General features: G+C 41.8%; 1 protein-coding gene across 6 annotated transcripts in view; it reads right to left on the reverse strand.

Annotated features, from left to right (window-relative positions):
• The window catches only part of ITSN2 (intersectin 2), an 80,147-nt gene extending 61,786 nt beyond the window's left edge, over window positions 1-18,361 (reverse strand). For 3 of the 6 annotated variants that reach the window (XM_063150933.1, XM_063150934.1, XM_063150931.1), the window contains exons 1-2: window positions 18,298-18,361; window positions 5,361-5,424 (exon numbers count right to left, since the gene is read on the reverse strand). In XM_063150933.1, coding sequence (XP_063007003.1) covers window positions 5,361-5,391 — 31 coding nt within the window. In that variant the 5' untranslated portion in view covers window positions 5,392-5,424; window positions 18,298-18,361. Of the gene's footprint in view, window positions 1-5,360; window positions 5,529-18,297 lie in introns of those variants that run through there. The other 3 variants (XM_063150937.1, XM_063150936.1, XM_063150932.1) reach the window with 2 other exon arrangements.
• Window positions 18,362-18,921: the final 560 nt, after the last annotated feature.

An 18,921-nucleotide genomic window follows, 5' to 3' on the forward strand; every position in this document is an offset into this window, starting at 1 on the left:
CAAGACAAAACTATAGGCCTAAAGTAAGCTAACAGCACAAGATCTAACACTAATCTTCATTATTATCTAATTCTTCATTACATTTTAGGAGCACTGGCTTGGAAGGGACTTCCAAGGTCACTGTGTGCAGACTGCTGCTTCTCCAAGAAACTCTAATACATTAATTCCTTCCTAAAATGCAAGTTCTGCCTTAAGGCATTCAGATTTCCTCCTTGACCATGGTCCAGAATGTCACTGCTGACAGAACCATTCCCATTTCCAGACCAACTGCATCAACAGCTGCTTCATCTCCATTTGCCCTGTGCTAACACTGTACTTAAAGACAAGTTCATTTCCCTCCTTAAAGTTGCTCTTCCTTGTAAGAAGAAATAAAGAGCAAATTTATTTACTGAGCAGGAAATGCAATAAAATTAAAATTTAAACCCAAAACAAAACAGTAAGCTTTTATCTGTGCAGGTTAACAAAGGCAATCCCTTTATTCTTTCTCAGCACTTTAATTAATTACACTGAAGCCCAGCTCTGTATCTATTTCACTCCCTGGGTTCTTTTGCTCCCCTTCTTAAGCAGATAACCCAAATTCTGCCCTCTAGCCCACATGGCTCACCAGGGCCTGAAGCAATTGCACACAGCACTCCTTATTTCATCCACCACATTTTAGGATGCATTTCCTTTCCCTCAAATCACATAATTACTACATGATCCTCTAACACATCCGGTTGCCTTCCTCGTTAGTCACAGCCAGCACACAGCAGAAATCCTTCCAGCCATAATGGTATGGCTAAAAAGCTATTTGAAGTCAGCACAGCAGAAATGTGATGAAATTTAACCAATGATATGTAGCCCATACTGTGTAATTCTGCCTAGAAAATTACTCCAGTTTGTCATTTTCCAATTTAACCAGCATATGTTTTCTTTTTACTGATGATATTGCCATAAATAACCATTAAGACTGGCATCATGAAAAAATCCAAGATGAATAACATGACTACAACAGTCTGCTCTAAAACTTGCATTTTCTTTCCCTTTTAGCCATTTATTTCTCTAATGAAATCCAACCATGGGATCTGTTACATGTTTCCTACAAAACCCAGACACTGAAGAAGGCACAAAGTGCAACATTCCTCTGTCAAAAGCTATTTCCATTTACTCTATTTAACATATACCTCCATGTCTATTTTTTCCCCTCTAAAATTTCCTCTTACATCCTCCATGTGAATCATATTATGCTCACAATTAAATATATATAAGACACCTTGTATTGTGAAACCCTACAGCACTATTTCTGACTTACAAGATGAAAGAAAACACATAATATGGCAGACACACTGGAAATCCAATTTTTTGCAGGGTGTGACAGTGGAAGATAAACACCCCTCTGACTTGAGCATATGAATTTTGCTCCATATCAACTGACACCAGTGCCCTCACCAAGAGGAAGTTTTAATTCATAAATACAGAGAAAATATTTGCTTTTGTCTCACAATTTCTTTCCCTTTCCTACTTTTAGATGGGAGAACAAGTTCTGATACTTGTTTTGCAAGGTCTAATTCAGCTTTGTGTCTTTATCTACACTTGTTGACATTCAAGTCTACAGTTTCCATATCTACAGTGCACACAAGGTGAAGAGTCAGGTTGCACTCAAGCAGCTTTTAATTGAACTCTGATGACCAGTGTTGATCCTAATTCAAAAACATTCAGACTGCAAAGCTTGAGACTGACTTTTCTAAAGAGAAGGTGCAGCAGAACCTGTTGGTGAGTGTTTTGCCCTTGGCACCTCACAGAACCCCTTCATGTCTGCTTTAGTCTCCAACACACTTAAGTGTGAAGACACAAAATTCTATTCACAGCAGCACAAAATCCAGTTTTACTTATAAAGGTTTGGAAGCATGTGAATTGAGTTACAACTATTACTTTCTACACCTCAGTTTATCAAGAGATTTTCCTGCTGGAGCACAGAAAATTTATATTGAAAGGAAACAGGTGGTAGAAGGGAAGAGAAATGGCAAATAAAAACATAAACAAAAAAGCACAGGCCAAAAATTCCAATGGTACCTAAGTAAACAATGTGAAAGATACTGATCAGCAAATACTGCTTTCCTTGTTCCAGGTGGTCCCTTAAGATCAAATCTCCCCAAAACCAAGATCCATCAGCATGGATATCAAACCCTGAACAAATCTGTCCTACAAAAGAAGGAAGGAGAGTTGGAAAAGAAACATCTTGCAACTCCTCTCCAGCTGGGAAGAACACACCCCATGACAGCGAATGCACTGACAAAGGCAGCAATCACTGAGACAAATTAGATGGAAGTACATTTTAACCTGTTAAAGCCTTTATCCTTTTAAGTGTCTTTTGCAGTTAGTATATTAACTCTTTCTTTAGAAACACAATTGCTGAAGTAGTTATTTAGTGTAACAAAATGCCATTCCCAAAGGCTTTTGCAAGACTCAGGATGAATTCCTAAGCAAGCTCTGTTCAGATGGAGAACAGTTTGTAAGAAGAATCATCTACCATAAACTGGGTTTGTATTATCATTTTCACAGAAATAATGACCAATATTCAAGCAGTTACAGGATAGAACTAAACTCTCAGTAGGGTATCCTCGATCTTGTTTGCTGACTGGGGAGAAGGAAATGCCTGGAGTGGCTCTTTGATAGAACTGGACTCCACATAGATAAATGTCTCTTATCCATCTGGTGTTGTATAAGAAACATGTTGCTCAGCCTTGCCTGTTCATATAAAATGTCACCATAACCTTTACATTTTGCACGGGATATAAATTTGTAAAAATCAGCAGGTCTGAGTTCCAGAAAAATCAACACCCACTCTTTAGTCCTGCTTTCCTCTTTGAATTTCAGCTTGTTAGTAAGGCACCCACAAAGGTCACCTTGGACAGCAATGGAGAGTCAAAGGGAGCTCCTTTCTGGGCACTGTGTCCTTTCATGACTTTAAAGAGAGGTTTATCAACAGCAGGTGCCCCCAGAGCACACAACATTTACACGTGGCCAGCTCCCAGCACAGCACAGGGGCCACCAGGCACATGCCAGGCTCAGGACCCTGCTTGGCCAAGGTACATTCTGAAGGTGCCTCAATGAAGCTGAGTGTCTCCACAGGAGCTGCACACAGCTCAGTTCCCCTTTCTACTCAAGATCCTGTACAGAGCTGCTTTCTCTGCTTAGGCTGGTAAATAAAGCACCATAGCATCTCCCACTTGTATTTGTTTGAGGCTGAATATCATGCTTTGACCCCGCAGCTCCAGGCTGTCACATAATCACACACTTGCACACACATCTGCTAAATGCCATCCCCTCACTTTTTTGTAACAGTGAACACCAAAAATAACCCAGAAACAGAAACTACTTCATGCATTACACTGCTCATGAACTAAAAGCTAAGTATATTGTATCTTGGTAAGAATAAGAGGTTTTTTCTCACAGAAGGAACCCACTATTTCCCCCAGCAGCACACAAAAGGGAAGGGTCAATGCAGGGCTAGCACAAAGGTGAGCAGGCAGGCAGTGCTCCCAGGCTGCAGCAGTGCCTAATGGCTTGGTTGCCTCACACATCACCTCATTCTTCATCTCATGCTTCAAGTCACTACCAAGGTCTAACAACATAATTAGAGGTTTCCAGCAATGAGTGGCAAATGCAGGTGAGCTACTTTGAATGCAACCACTACAGCAGTGCTTGTAAGTGGTAAGCAGCAGGGAAGAGGAACAAAGATTAGAGAACAACTTCAACAGCTCAGTATTTACCCAGAAATCACATTAAAACTTGTTTAAAACAACTGACTTGTTTGAAATTTCACCAGTTCTGATAAGAAATATGACGGCAACACTACACAAAGTTGACACAGTCATCCAAACTCCTCTGTGAGGAGCAACAGTTTAACTATTGCCTCTCTTCCCCATGCTCTCCCTCTTATTGTGCCTTCCAACACAGTAAAATTCTGAGAGGGGAAAGGCAGCATCCCCTGACACCACTCCTTTTGAGAGTGGCAGACAGTTCTGCCCAAGGGATTTCAGATCAAGGATATTCTCCCAAACTAAGGCTTCTGAGAGCAGTGCATGTGGTCAGCACTGACAGCATGCTTGTCCAACAGAATGGAATAAAGGAATAAAAAGCCAAAACTAAGAGACATCAAATAACTTATGCATACACCACAGAGACAGCCAAGAACATAAAGCTGTATCTTCTCCAAAGAGAGCCCCTGACTGTTTATTTTAAATTAAGAAGCAAAAACCACATGGCAAAAATAAAAAAAAAACCAACTTCCATTATGTCCAATTAAATGAAAAAAATAATTTGGTCTATAGGATTTCCCCTAGTATTTACTGACTCCTTGAACTTGACTTTTATTGTAAAGTGAAACAAAGTCTGGAAAAAACTGCAGCTGATTGTATAAAAACAAAGCGTTGATTACACGGATTTTATTTTTTTTATGAAAAGCCTTACGCTTATATGAAACAGGTTTGTAGGTTTAATAAGAGGTTTAATTTGAAATCTGAATGTTGTTCTGGGAAAAAAAAAAAAAAAAAAAAAAAACAAAAACAAAAACCCTTTCCCAATTTATCTCAGTGACAATTTTCTAAATTAAAGATTTCCCAGTCCTGCAGTAACTTTCATAGACAAATGAGATAAATACTCATTCCTGTACCTATGTTTATTTTTATGAAGAAAAATATTCTTTATCAGGAGTATTTGAAGTACAAAACATTGTTCCTATACTTGTATTTTCATTTTGGCCAGCTCTGTAAATAACAACATGTAAATGTCAAATTTCTTTGCAGGTCTTTGCAAATCGTGCCTTCACAAATAGGCCTCCTCTAAAAATAAAGGCTCCATCCCATACACATACAGAGGAACAATTTTAAGGTTCCAACTCTCATATGTCTTTGAAAGGAAATCATCAAGAAACAAATTTAAAAGTTTCTGTAGTGCAAAGAGCACAGTCAAGACGAAAATTCTTTTTTGCCTTTTTTCTTTTGAGAAGGGCTGATTGTTTTCATCAATGTCACAAACTGCTTAACACATTCAAATATTTTGTTTAAAATAAACAGCGTAATGGACCATAATGGAACACACTTTGTGCTGAATTACGTAACAGAAAAGGTATGCAAGTTTAATCAACTATTACTTAGCATATTCCCTGCCTGAAGTCAGGCAGGCTCCACTACAGCTCGCACATTCCTCAGCGCTGGAAATGCCCCGGGATTGCTATCGCAGCCCAAATGACACTGCAGCGATGCTGTCCCCTCCCAGCCCACGGACGGCGATCGGATCTGCAGCCAAGCACCAAAACCCGCAAAGAAACAGCAAACCCCAACCCTCGAGCCCTGGCTGAGCACCCCGGAGCCACTCACCATTCACGGCTGCGGGAAACTGAGCCATCATGGTCCCGACTGCGCGCCGCTAGCCCTCAGCCATCTGCAACATGAAAACATCGCGCATTAATAATGCAGCAAGGGCAGCGCCCGGCCCCGCTTCCGACCGCGAACAATGCCCGGCCGGGGCTGCTGCTCAACCGGCGGCATCACACCGGGCAGGGCCGGCGGGATCCTTTTCTGGCTTTTTTTTTTTTTTTTTTTTTTTTTTTTTTTTTTTTAAATAGGGTATGCAGTGCAGTCCTGAGCCTCGTGGCAGCTCTTAAAGGAAAACGGTACCAAGTGTTGGGAGCGATGAGCACAAACAGCTCCCGGCTGGCCGGGACGCACGGCCGAGCCCCAGCACGTCCCTGCCAGCGCTCCCTCCCCGGTAAATATTGTGCGTTCCATTAAACAAAAGTTCAGCGCTCAGCTCGGTAAGCGAAAGCTGCTGCTGAGCCAAGTGGAAAACCAATTGTTATTCAAATTCATCCACTCCAACACTCCACGCACTATTAACAAAGAAAACACTCTTACATGATGTATTCTGAAGAAAGGGCTTGTCCCAATAAAAATCTGTCATCAGCCGGTTTTGCAGAAGCAACACAATGAAGTTATTCCTTCTCCTGAGCTACTGCATAAACACTCAAAAGCAGCATTTAAATGGGCTCGGAACAGAATTTACTTTCATAATGAATATCAGAGTACTAAGATTTTCCTTTTCTAGTACGCGTTCTTTCAAGTGTACCATATAAAGAATTCTTTAGAACTGAAAAATAGCCACTAATAATTATCTGAGGAAAAAGCATGAACAATTCACTGCTTTACAAATATAGAACTAAGACAATGAAGTGAGCTTGTGCTTTGGATGAGATAATTTTACTTAAATACTGAAATTTATACATCATTATCATTGTGCTCTCTGTGGAGAAACTACTGTACAGGATGAAGCTAGAAAAATGAAATATTTATTTTAATTAAAAGAAACATGAATCACATCTTGCCCACCCCCTTTTCAGACACCAAACGTCTTACCCACACACATACACAAAAAACCCCCTCACCTCAATACAGGCACATATTTTAATAATAAGTACAGAAATATCTATCCCCCATACTGCCTTCCTGCAGAGAAACTCCTGTGCATCCCAGCACAAAAAAGCCAGAAAGCACTCCAGTTCCACCTGAGGACAGCATTTTTTGTATCTATTGCACATTTCTTCAATAAAATTAAAAATGTTTGGGATCAGTTGTTAACAATACTTTCTCTCTATATAGTTCACATCATCATTATACATACACACATTTGTGGCTACACACACACACATGTATATATATGTATTTAAAGAAAGCAAAGGGAGTGGTTGGTGAGTCCAAAAGATCCCTCACAACCACACAAGGTATCAACCACAGAAAGATTAAAAAAGGAAGCATGGAACTGTTCCAAGACATGGACCTACCAAGCAGCCTATCAAGAGACACTTGAGATCTATAAAGAGCCTTCCTGAAAAGGGCTGCCAATGTTGTTAAACATTTCTTCAGCACATTTCTCTGCAAAAGCTGTTCTGTCAAGGAGGTCTAAAACAGAACCTGAAACCATGACACGAAGCAGAATGCTGGAGAACACCCCCAGAATCAGCAGACTTCTACCTGCATGTGACTTGTTCCATTTTTAATCTTATTGGTTAAGGGCTACATATTTGATCTTTGCTCCAACTCATTTTATTCTCTTAATTTCAGCCATCTTTTAGGTTTTGGGGTTTTTTTAAAGGAGTAATCACAAAAACATAGACTATCCCAAGTCGAAGGGACACAAGAGGATCATTGAGTCCAACTTCAGACTCCACACAAGATACCCTAAAAGTGAACCTGCCTAGGTAAAGGGCACTGACCAACACTCCATGAACACCAGCTGGGGCCACGACCCCATCCCTGGGGAGCTCCCTGGCATGTTGTCCCCCTCTGTGGAGAACTTTTCTTCTATCCAATTTCAATGTGCTCTGATATGGCTTTAAGCCATTCCCTCGTGCCCTGCTACCAGGAGAGACCAGCACTTCCCTTGCTGCTCCCCTCATGAGGAAGGGATAGTCAGCAATGGGGTCTCCCCTCAGTCTCTTCTCCAAACTGAACAAACCTCACATCCTCAGCTGTTCCTCAAAAGTCTTGCCCTCTAGTCCTTTCACCATCCTCGTTTCTCTCCTTTGGACATATTCTGGTGTTTTTATATGATTCTTACACTGTGGGGCCAAAAACTGGACACAGTACTTGAGAGGAGGCCTCCCAACACAAGTCAGATAATTATCAGACAATACAAGTCTTGACAGTAAACTGATTAACTCTTAAAGCCCCAGATCTTAAGATATACTTTAAAAATACTTCATATAACTCACAGTTATACAGTAGCATTTTGCATTGGTTTTGCTGAAATGGCTTGTGTAGACTGAGCTTTCAAAATCCTCCACTGCTGAGCACGAGTGGGAGAAGTAACCCAGGCAGCTTCATGCACACCAAATGGGGAAACCCCTTCTCCTCATTTTAATGTCTCTAGAGTCATAACTATACCACATTTTAAAATCAATCTCAACTGAAAACTTTTGAGGACTTGGATGTCACTTTTGCTTGGTGAAGGTCATTCCTATTTATGAAGGCCCTGCATCTATGGAGGACACGTGTTGCTGGTTCATTTTCATCAGCAAAAACAATGAGCATCCCTGCCCAAATTATCAACATGGGATTTTTCAGTGTGCCTGAAAATTCCCCAAGCCTGGGCTGAACCAGCCTGGTAAATCTGTGCTGGGCATTGCCATGTAGATGAACCAACATCCAAGGTCCAAAACCAGGGAAGTGCCCAATGGGTCTGTACTGAGAGTACATTACAGCACTGTGATATGATTAAATCATGATTTAGCTCTGTTGCCTCACTATTATGTCTATATGTAGACCTTGTGGTATTTCAAATAAACACTAAACTTGAAGAGAATCAAACCCTCCAACAGTAACCCCTAAAGAGAGAAAACTATGACCTTACAGAAGCAACCAAAGATCATAACTGGGACTTTTGCAGGGGGTTTTGTATCTCACCAACATTGGGAACACAGTCTTATGACATCATTCAGACACCAGGACTACACCGAGCACAGATACTTCTACAGTGACAGATTGTACCAAGAAGTGAAAAAAGGAAGAATACAAGTATTGCTGCAGTATAATTTCCCCTCAATTTTTTTTAAAGAAGGAGGAAACAACCCAGTAAACTTGAAATCTATGCACATTTTTCAAAAGTCTGGGAGAACAATCCTTCTCAATGAATGGAGCTTGCCCTCAACAAGTATTCTGTCTTCTGTATTTCTCCAGCACATCCCAAAGGCTTGGAGATCATGCACATATCAAAGCTAAAAGCAGCTTATTTTCACAAATTGCAAATAAAGTTGCTGCAGTCACCACCTATAAAGATTACAGAGGTGTAAAAGCACCTTAAGCCTTTAGGACAAATGTGAACCACTTCTTTTTCCAATAGGAATCACAGCAAAATATTCTCACTTTAAGACAAACTTAGACTTTTTTAGTAGATTCTGGTAACTTTTAATCATTGATGGAGGTGAAAGCTGTACACTTCCAAGGATGCTTTTTACACAATGTCATACAGAAACATTCACTGAAGAAAGAAAATAAGAATCAAGAAAATATTATAACCAGTGTCCCAAACAGATGATATGGATAAAATTATGGACATTGCCACCAGAGCATTTCACAGAAAGTTGTTTCTGCAAAATGCTCTAGAAGATGTGCTTGGTGAACTCAGTCATCAGTTGTAAGAAACCGTGGCAGACAGTACAAAATCCATGGTGCAACAACAGGACCAAACATCCTTACAAACACTGTAGATAACATTAAGCCCTGCTGCCATTTAGGGTGAAAACAGGAAAACTTGGATCTCACATTTAAACAGCAGAACAGCAAGTTCTTGTAAACAAGCCATCTGACTAGCCCAAATCTTTAAAGCACTAATTGTTTTCACAAACTGGCCTGCCAGACTACAATTTCTGTTCCCTCTCTCAGTGTTCATTTTAGTTGATACAAGTGGAGAAAAGAAATGAGGAGATTGCAAGAAGCGGGGGGCATGTCAGGACCATGCTGAAAGCATCAGAAAACATTAGAGCTGGGCAGACTGCAGGAGAAAGGAAAAAAAGCTTTTTGTCTTCCCTATCATAGGCATACTGCCATTTTATGAAGGGCAACCTTACCACAATCTTTGTTAATATTTATACTTGAATCAATTTTTTTTCCAAAACATTTCTCAGAAGAACCACAGCCACATAGCTTTAGTACGAATGAAGGTCTGGTGCACCAGGCTCTGTCTGGAAGAAAGCAAACCCCATGGAAGCAGCATGTGTGGTCACATTATTGCTCTTTTCCTTCTCTCTGTGGCAGGAGGATGATGTATTGCAGAATTTTGCTGCAAGAGCCAATTAGCAAGGACAGAGACTGCAGCACTAACTACCTGATTTACTCTTTGCAACACCTATAGACCTGGACAACACAAAGAGAACTCATTATATTTGCAAAGCAGTGACACTGTAATAGCCCATGTAGTTGTTTGCTGCTTTTTTTGGAGTACTGTCTTAAAAACAGAAGAATAAGAGAGAATAAGAAGCATTAGTAAGGCATTATGAAACAGCACAGACTGTAACTTCTCTTTGTCTTTTTGCTCAAGACATACTGGTATGAGAGTTTACTGATTAAAAAAAAAAAAAAAAAAAGAAAAACATCTCAACATTGTGGCAGGCCAAGCATTTATCTCCTTTATACAGTACAGTTATACACAGCCACATGGCCTTTTCAAAATGCACTGTGGCCAGCTTACAAAGTCCACCCACTCTGATAACAGATGAATGACATCAGTGACAGAACGGAGGAGTTGACTGTGGGCAGCACATTGCTGGCTCTTCCTGCTCCCCCTGCTACTGTAGATAACAGTACTGAGAGCCTCAGTTAATATTTTGATATTAAAAAAAAAAAAAAAAAAAAAGCTAAACATTTTATTTCTTAACCCTAGGCTGTGAAGTCCCTTCCTTCTTCTTTGTGAAACAGAAACTTCCTACCCAACAGAGAGCGTGTCCAGAGGGGGCAACAAGGCTGGAGAGGGGCTGGGAACACAAACCCTGCGAGGAACGACTGAGGGAGCTGGGGGTGCTCAGCCTGGGGAAAAGGAGACTCAGGGGTGACCTTATCACTCTACAACCACCTGAAAGGTGGCTGTAGTCAGGTGGGGTTGGTCTCCTTCTCCAGGCAGCAATTGGCAGAACCAGAGGACAAAGTATCAAGCTGTGCCAAGGGAAATACAAGTTGGATATTAGGGAAAAGTTTTTTTATGGAAAGAGTGATAAAGTTCTGGAATGGCCTGCCCAGGGAGGTGGTGGAGACACCATCCCTGGATGTGTTTAAAAAAGGACTGGATGTGGCATTTGGTGCCACAGCTTAGTTGAGGTGTTAGGGCTGGGTTGGACTCAATGATCTTGAAGGTCGCTTCCAACCCAGTGATTTTGTGATCCAGACAGAACACAAAAAGTATTTTTCTGACAAATACCTTTCTACCCACCTTGCTTGACTAATATGCTTTCTGAATTTACTGACCATCCAAAACACAAGGATCTTTCTTTCTGTTCAAAAACCAGAATTGTGTGGCCACTATTGCTGGGCTTACTCTGTTTCTCACACAGCTGCTCAGCTGTGAAAGCACCCATTCAAAGTGCCAAGACACAGTTCAGCTCTCTCCTCTCTTTCTGGAGATTAAAACTGATCTTTCCTCCCTCCTTTCTAGGAGAAGATTTCTCCCATTTTATTTTTAATTCTCTACACTAAGGCAGAGACCTGCAGGTCCCTCTCTGTGTCCCTCCAGCTTCAAACCTTCTTTGCAAGGAAGAAATTGTTCTGAGGGAGAGAATGAGAATACCACTTCAGGAAGCTCACTATTTAATTCCCTGGCCCTTCTCCCAGGAGACACAAACTTCCTCAGGAAAAGATGGAAATTGAACCCAGCTCTGTCACGCCCTGGGAGAATATATTCACTCACCTGATCCCAGACAGACATCACCACCTCTGCTTGCTTTGCTTAGAAAGGAAATGAAAAAAAACCAAAACAAAAAACCAAGAAGTAGAGGGTATACTATTTATAATTTTTTTTTAAAGGCTCTGAGCTTCTACCTTGAAGAAGCAATTCTAGGCTGCATATTGTAACCTTTCCAGAGAGCTGAGTGAGATCTGCTTGCTCCTCAAGGGGTGGTAACTTAAAATACTCTTGTGTTTTTTTGGGTTTTTAATGCTTCCTACTTTCCAATTCACATGACTCCACACTCCATATGCCTTTTTTAAAATTTTGTTTTAAAACACATCAATTCTCACATGTAATAATTTGCAAGCTTTGTGCAAGCACCCTTAAATGCTGTTTGGTGAGGTCCACACACCTTAAAACTTGCAGTTCTCCACTTTCACACTGTAACTCCTAATTTATGTCAATGTGGACTTGGGCAAGACAAAAGTATTTGAGGAGTTGTCTTCTTTACATTGTTTTCTTACTTCAACCATGATTGGAAACATGAGAGCATATTACTTTTAAGCTTATTCATTTAAAATCTTGCCACCTTAGAGGAAAATTTTAAGCCCACTCCTGTCCTTCCATCAGAAGCACAAGCAAAATTCTAACAGAGGAAAAAAAACTAACAGAAGAATTCATAATGTTATTTTCTTCTTATGATAGAAGAGATGCTGCTTAACTTGCTGCTCAGCTTTCAGACACAGATAACAGTGCAAAACAAACAGAACATCTAATGGGCAGCTATAGCAAAGCATGAAACAAAAGATACGTGAGCACTCTTCTGTGCTCAGCAGAGAACAATCTGACTATCTAATGAAAGTAAAACATTCAGTGAGACAGGATTTACAGTTTAGGTATCTGCTTTCAAGCTGGACAGGTGCACAAAACCACCAGGTTTAACTTCTCAAAACTGAATGAGATGACAAGCAGAGAGGAGAAAGGCCACAAGAAGCCTTCAAAGCACAGAAATGGAGTTTATCTCTGATGTATCAAAAACCAGGGAAACCTTGTGGGAGAAGAAGCAAAGATTAGCATATGCCAGTAAAAACAAGAAAAAATAACTAGGTAGGAGTATTTTAGTTGGATCACGGATGGGTAAAAACACATTCCCTAAAGTGACACAGAAAAGTGTGGGTGTCATGGAGATCCCCCCAGCACAGAGGCTCTGGGACCAGCACACTGAGACCCAGCACACAGGCAGTGTGGCACAGCACCTCCCACCTGCCCCAGCTGAAGACTCCTGCCTCTGACCCCACTCCCATCCACAAGTCACATCCACGCTCATATTATCAAGAACAGTCCTTCAAATCACCCAGCTGAAATGTGGTCTCTTAAACCTTTAGCACAGAGCTCTAGAGCATACAGTAATAATGTTCTGACCACCAAATTGAATTTCATGAACTTAGGGAATCAATTATCACCCATGTTAAACAAACATCTCAATATTATGTAAAATCCTGAGGGGCAAATGTATCCCAGTTAGAAAGACACAGGTCCTACCTAAAGTCGTAAAAGTGTAGTGAAAAAAGCTAAAAAGTTTTAGCTTTTGACTAGTAAAATTGTTTACCTTTGAAAGATAAGACCAAAGTATTATTTAAATGTGCCCTGATTTTTTGATGCATTTATTAGTATAGCCATAATAGGTAATTTTTTTTCCACATTCCAATTGTAATATTTTTAGAAACAAAGAAAAGTTAACTCCCATTTCCTGTTCTTCCCTTACTTCATGTGTATGCTGTTGAATCACTAACTGCAGATACTGCTCATGGCTGATGCCACAGCATTTCACAAGCTCCACTTGCATCAGCCTTGAACATTTTCACTAGTAAAGCCAGCTCAGAATTATTATCTGCTACTTCTGAAGCAGCAACATCCCATATCAAAGTGTCTCAAGTCAAGCTGGCTGCTCTCAGAATCGCTGTTCCAAGGAAGCTGTGACTTTTCTGGATCAACCACACCTTTTCAACTATCTGTAACTGCCAAAATGTTTAAAAATAGTTCTCAGATACTTGCCCTCTATTAGGTAACTCCAATGCTTTGTGCTGCTACTGTCATCATATTACATCATTTGAATTTCACGTGTTGTTCTGAAAATGAGTTACACAACACTGCGCTCACCTATATATTAATGTTCAATCCATTGTTTTAACTCTAGGATCCAAGTAACCAACATGGGCAGGCTCTGTTCCAATACTGACAAAGTTCTAAATACTCTCAATTTGAAGAAAAATGACATTTCACCAGCTCCATTTTTACTATATAATTTTTATGTGACCTAATCCTCACCTTTACAATATTTGGTGCTGATGGCACAACTATACAAGAAAAACAAGTTACTACATCTTGTGAGTTGCCATCTTGCAAAAGGCAATAAAACAATGTATACATAGAGGTAAGAAGAACAAAGAATTCCTCATGGAATAGTCTCCTGTTTGTTTCTAAAGACTTATCCTTGAATTAAAAAAACAAAAAAACCCAAAAAAAAAAAAAAAAAAAAAACCACCATCCTGATAGACAAGTGAATTAATGAAAGCAGCAGCATTACAGTAACCAAGCAACCAGGATGCCTGAATTCTTGAATTCTTAGCTTGCCTTTCTCAGAGATGAGACATGAGTAAACTACTCTGATGAACCCCATCACCAACATGAACCAAGCTTAACAGAAGAGTGTCCTTTACTATGATCTTCACTGAATATAATATTCATGAAAAGCAGGCAACCAGACAGAGAAGGCACAACCAAATTTAGTACCCTCAAGGGAGAGAAAGACTGCAGTATGTTTGAGGGCCTATATTAGACACCAGAGGATCCACATGGCTGAAGGCTGCTCTAAATATACTGACCACAAGAAAAAATTCAACACAGGCTCACATCTGATCAAACTCAGACAGCTAATGCCACAGAAAACAAGGTTTCACTGCTAGCTTAAAATTTTGGCTTACATTGGTCTGTCACTGGAAGGAACTTGAACTTACACATAGACATAAATCTCCAAGTTCTATACTGATCAGGAGTCAGACACAGAATACCAAAGGGAATTCAGCTACCTGTAATATTTGCAACTAAGCATTTGAAAATTTCAGGATCACTTAGAACAGCTGCTTAGCCCTTCCAGAAATCCAACCAGGCACTCTAACATGAGTGTTCCCCTTCAAAATAGTCTGATGTGTCATCTATCACCAACCAGGGCACACAAGAAAAATGCAATTTTAAAAGGTGAAGTTAAAGAGTGATAGTATGTTTTTAAAGGTAAGAGGAATACAGGAACTACCCTATTCCACCCCATATCTAGGCTCAACCTCTGAACCTCAAAGTATACTTTTTGTTGTTTTCCTGACAAGTGATAGTGCTTGAAATAGGTCAGCCCCTCATAAAACGAAGAGGACTCTACAACTCTATCTTTGTTATCTTTATAACCACCAATCATCACTTAAGACAAAAAAAGCCTAAGAAGGGTAACTGACTTTCCCAATCATTCAGCCACATAAAACAAACCTTCTAATCCAAGCAACACCCCAAACTCTGTCAGCCAACTGCTGCTCTCATGATTTTCACAGAACAACTACACCAAGGTTCACCCCAAAACTTAAAAACATGGCAGGATCCATCATCTAATATGCTTTACCAAAAGATTTAACATCACACTGGACTGAAAGCAGCTTTTGAAAGTCAAAATAATTTAAAAACATGTAAATAAAGCATTTGCATACATGTGCATATGGCACAAATCACACCCCAGTGCTGCCAGGAACACTGGCTAATGTCACTGTAAGACTAAACTCTGTTATTTTTGGAGGGTCTTGGTGACTGGTCAAAGATCCTGGTGACTGGAAAAAGGCAAACTGAAGGCAGCTAAGTCTCACTTCAGTCCCTAGAAAGATTATGGAGCAAATCACCTTAGGACCCACCTACAGATGCTTGAAGAAGAAAAAGGTGAAGGGAAATGGCATGTGGCTATTGAGGACCAACCACACCTAACACATCTCATCTTTGAGGTGATTGGTCCTGTGAACAAGGGCACAGCAGCTTGTTTTGAAACCACAAAGGCTTTGAACAAGATCTCCCACAGTGTTCTTACAGCCAAACTGGTGGAATATAGTTTGAAAAAGCTGACTGTAAAGTGGGTGGAAAACCTGCCTGACCAGCAGACTGCAAGGGCTGTGCTCAGTAGTCCCAAATCCATCTGGCTGGAACCAGTAATGCTCCCCAGGAGCTGCCACCATGGCCAGTATTGTTTAATGCCTTCCCTGGCAGCCTGGGCAAGGGGATGGGATGCACCTTGAGCCAGGGTAGGTACCAAACTGGAGAGGGCTGTCCAGTGAGTTTTTGGGATCTCCCCCCTCAGAGATAATCCCAACACAACCAGACATGGCTCTGAGTGACCTGACCATGCTTTTCATAGGGTTGGACCAGATGATCTCCAGAAGTCCCTTCAAAACAATATTGTTCTGTAACTACATTTGAGGTAAATAAAAACAAATTGAAGCAGTTAAAAGCTTTTTAAAAACTGAGATAGTGGAGGTATTTCCTTTCAAGTGAAAATATGCTAGAAATTAACATTACAAATAAAGATGTCCAATTTTTGAACCAGTTTTTAAAAATGTAAAGAGAACAGCTCTGGCCTTTAAAGAAAAATCTCATTAAACTATTTTTTCACATATTTTGCATGCTAATCAAATTAAATCTTTTGAGGCAACAGTAGATAACCTGTTAGTTAAAAGTCTGCAAGTAAATTATCTCTCAGACCAGAGACATCTGTCTCAATTTGTGACAGGAACTAATCTGGACTACATTGCCTTTCAGGAACTAAACCCACAGTAGTTTCCTGACAGATGCCTATTCTCAAAGGCTGTGAAGGTTTCTGATAACACCCCAAGCAAAGCATGCACATCACCTTTCCCTTTCCAAATGCTGCCTCATTTTCCTCACCAGCTCCTGACAAGCAGCTACTGAAGAAATACTATCACCTGCAGACTTAGCTTCATTTTTTCATAGCTTGCTACTTTCCTATGCCATGAAATTAATTCACTTTTCACCATTACAGACTACAACAGAAATACCTGTTAAAAAACTTTACTGTAAGTATTGCTGTGGTACAAATCACTCTAATACCTGAGTCTCAATAAATAAATAAAGCCTTCTCAAAAACACAGTTCAAAATCATCCACGCTCACTTTTGCCCTGATCTATCTCATTCTGTCTACAAGAATGGTTAAAAAATAAGTATCCATAAAGCTTTGGTGCTTTGACCAGCACCTAATGGGGTAGATAACCCCGTTATTTTTATGATTAGCACAAACAGACCATAGGTACCCCATTTTGCTATTGTTACTGCTACAGGAACATCATCCTCTTGGTTTCTATTACACTGACAGCTACAACTCAGCCAGGGATTCATCCTGTACCCCAGATCTTGTACAGATGGACGAGAAAAAAAGTAAATGCAATTCCCTCAGGATAGTAATTAAAAGGATAAGCATATTCACTTGATCTAATTTAGGCATCTGAGTGAGGAGGCTAATCTTAACAAAAAATTCTGTTCAACAGAGAGCACAGAGCAGCCTAAATCCATGTCTGCAGGCATCACACAGTTCTCTTCACATCACAGGGAGCCCAGAGTCTGAGTTAAGGTTTCTCTGAGTACTCAGAGGTATGGTGGTGTGAATGCCCCTCCCAGATGAGTCAGACTGAAAAAATACACACAAACAAAACAGGGGAGGTAGAGTGGAAACAAGGTAACAAAAATGAACCAGATTTGGGAGCAGAACGAAGCCCAGTTAGCTGCTTATCCAACTAGCTCCTGGCGCTTGTTACATCTACATGTCACCGTCGCATCAGCGGATATAGATGTTTGCTACAAGCCAATTTCAGATGAATGATTAAAAGTTCTTGAGAGCAGGCAACAGTTTATGCAGCACCGATGTTACCCCCACACAGCACATTCTGCTTCACACACACCCCGAGCCTTCCTGTGCACACTCCGGCCACCACAGGCCAGCACCAACAGCTCAGAAAACATCATTTTCCCAAAAGAGCAACGCACAACAGAGGGCAGCCTGGACACAAGGGCAAAGAAGCTTGAGACTTCTCATTCCCGTGTTTTAGATGAGGAATTTCCGACTGGTGTTTAAGAGAGCCGCTGCAAGAATAACTTCAGAGAACGCAGGCACTATCTTAAAGCACGATCTACTTTCGAGTTCTGCGATGTGACAGATGTCAAAGCCCCAGCTGGCCCGAAAACCATTTACTGTATTCAAAATGGTACCTTAATGTTTAGGAAACCGAATCACGTACCTCAGCCTCATTTTATTCTCTGAATTACGACATGCCGCGGTGAGAAGTCGAGACCGATAAAAGCCAGTCTATTTACAGAGCAGTTTACAAACTTTAACTGCAGAAACCAGCTGGGTTTCTCCAAACCCCGCGTTTTCACAGCTAACCAGATGGAACAAAATCACCACCACAAGGAGCGGGGCTCTACAACCGCGTCCGAGTCACCTCACCTCGGCAGGGGCTCCCCCGGGCGCTCCGGGAGCTCTCTGGGCACGGGCACCGCGATCGCTCCGCTCGCAGCGCGCTGAGGGAGCGCGGGCGAGCAGCGGCGGCGCCGGCAGTGGGAGCCGCCGCCGCCAAAGCCCCAGACACCACCCCCACCCAAAAAAAAGAGGAGAGGAAAAAAAAAAGAAAGAAAAAAGAAAGAAAAAAGCCTGCCTAAAAAAAAAAAAAAGAAAGAAAGAAAAAAAAAAGAGCCCAGACTCAACTAAAGAATAAAAGACAAGTAAAGCGGCTCAAGGCAGTGGAGCCCATAACGCCCGCGGCCCGCGCCCCCCGGCCCGCCGGTACCTGTTGCGCTGCCCCGAGCGGCGGCTCCGCCGGGCCGCGGCCCCTGCGCCTCCCGCGGCGCTCGGCCCCACAACATGGCGGCGGGGGCGGGGGAGGAAGCGGGGGCGGGCGCTGCCCGAGGCCGGGCTCCGCCGCTGCCGGGACGGGGCTCTCGGAGCCCCATGGCGGGGTCGCTGTGTCCGGCAGTGCAGCCCCTGGGTCTGGGCCATGCTCGCCAAACAGTGCCGCGATCCGGGGATGTCGCACAGAGCTCGTCGGTGCCTTTGCTATGCGGTAACAGCTACTGCTTAAAGAGCAGACAGAGGATTTACCCCGTCCTTGCTCATCTCTGTCTCACTCGATTCTACCCGCTCCCTCCTCATCTGCTCCATAGGTTACCTTTGCTTTAGCTTTCCGGCTGTATCCCAGCCCTATCTCTACTAGAAGCTGAAAAGCCGTGGTCTCTGTTCTGCCCGGGCAAAGCTCCCAGATTAAGCTAATTCTTCCCCCTGGGAGCAGGTAAGAGCGCCCTTGGTGCTTGTCCATGGGAATGAAGCGTGTCCCGCTGGGACCCCACAGCGGCGCGGAGGGGGCTGCCCCAGCAGCTGAATTGGGCTCACGCCAGGCACTGCTCGGGGACTGAAA

Source organism: Melospiza melodia, chromosome 3, assembly GCF_035770615.1.
Source record: "Melospiza melodia melodia isolate bMelMel2 chromosome 3, bMelMel2.pri, whole genome shotgun sequence".
NCBI classification, from domain to species: Eukaryota; Metazoa; Chordata; class Aves; order Passeriformes; family Passerellidae; genus Melospiza; species Melospiza melodia.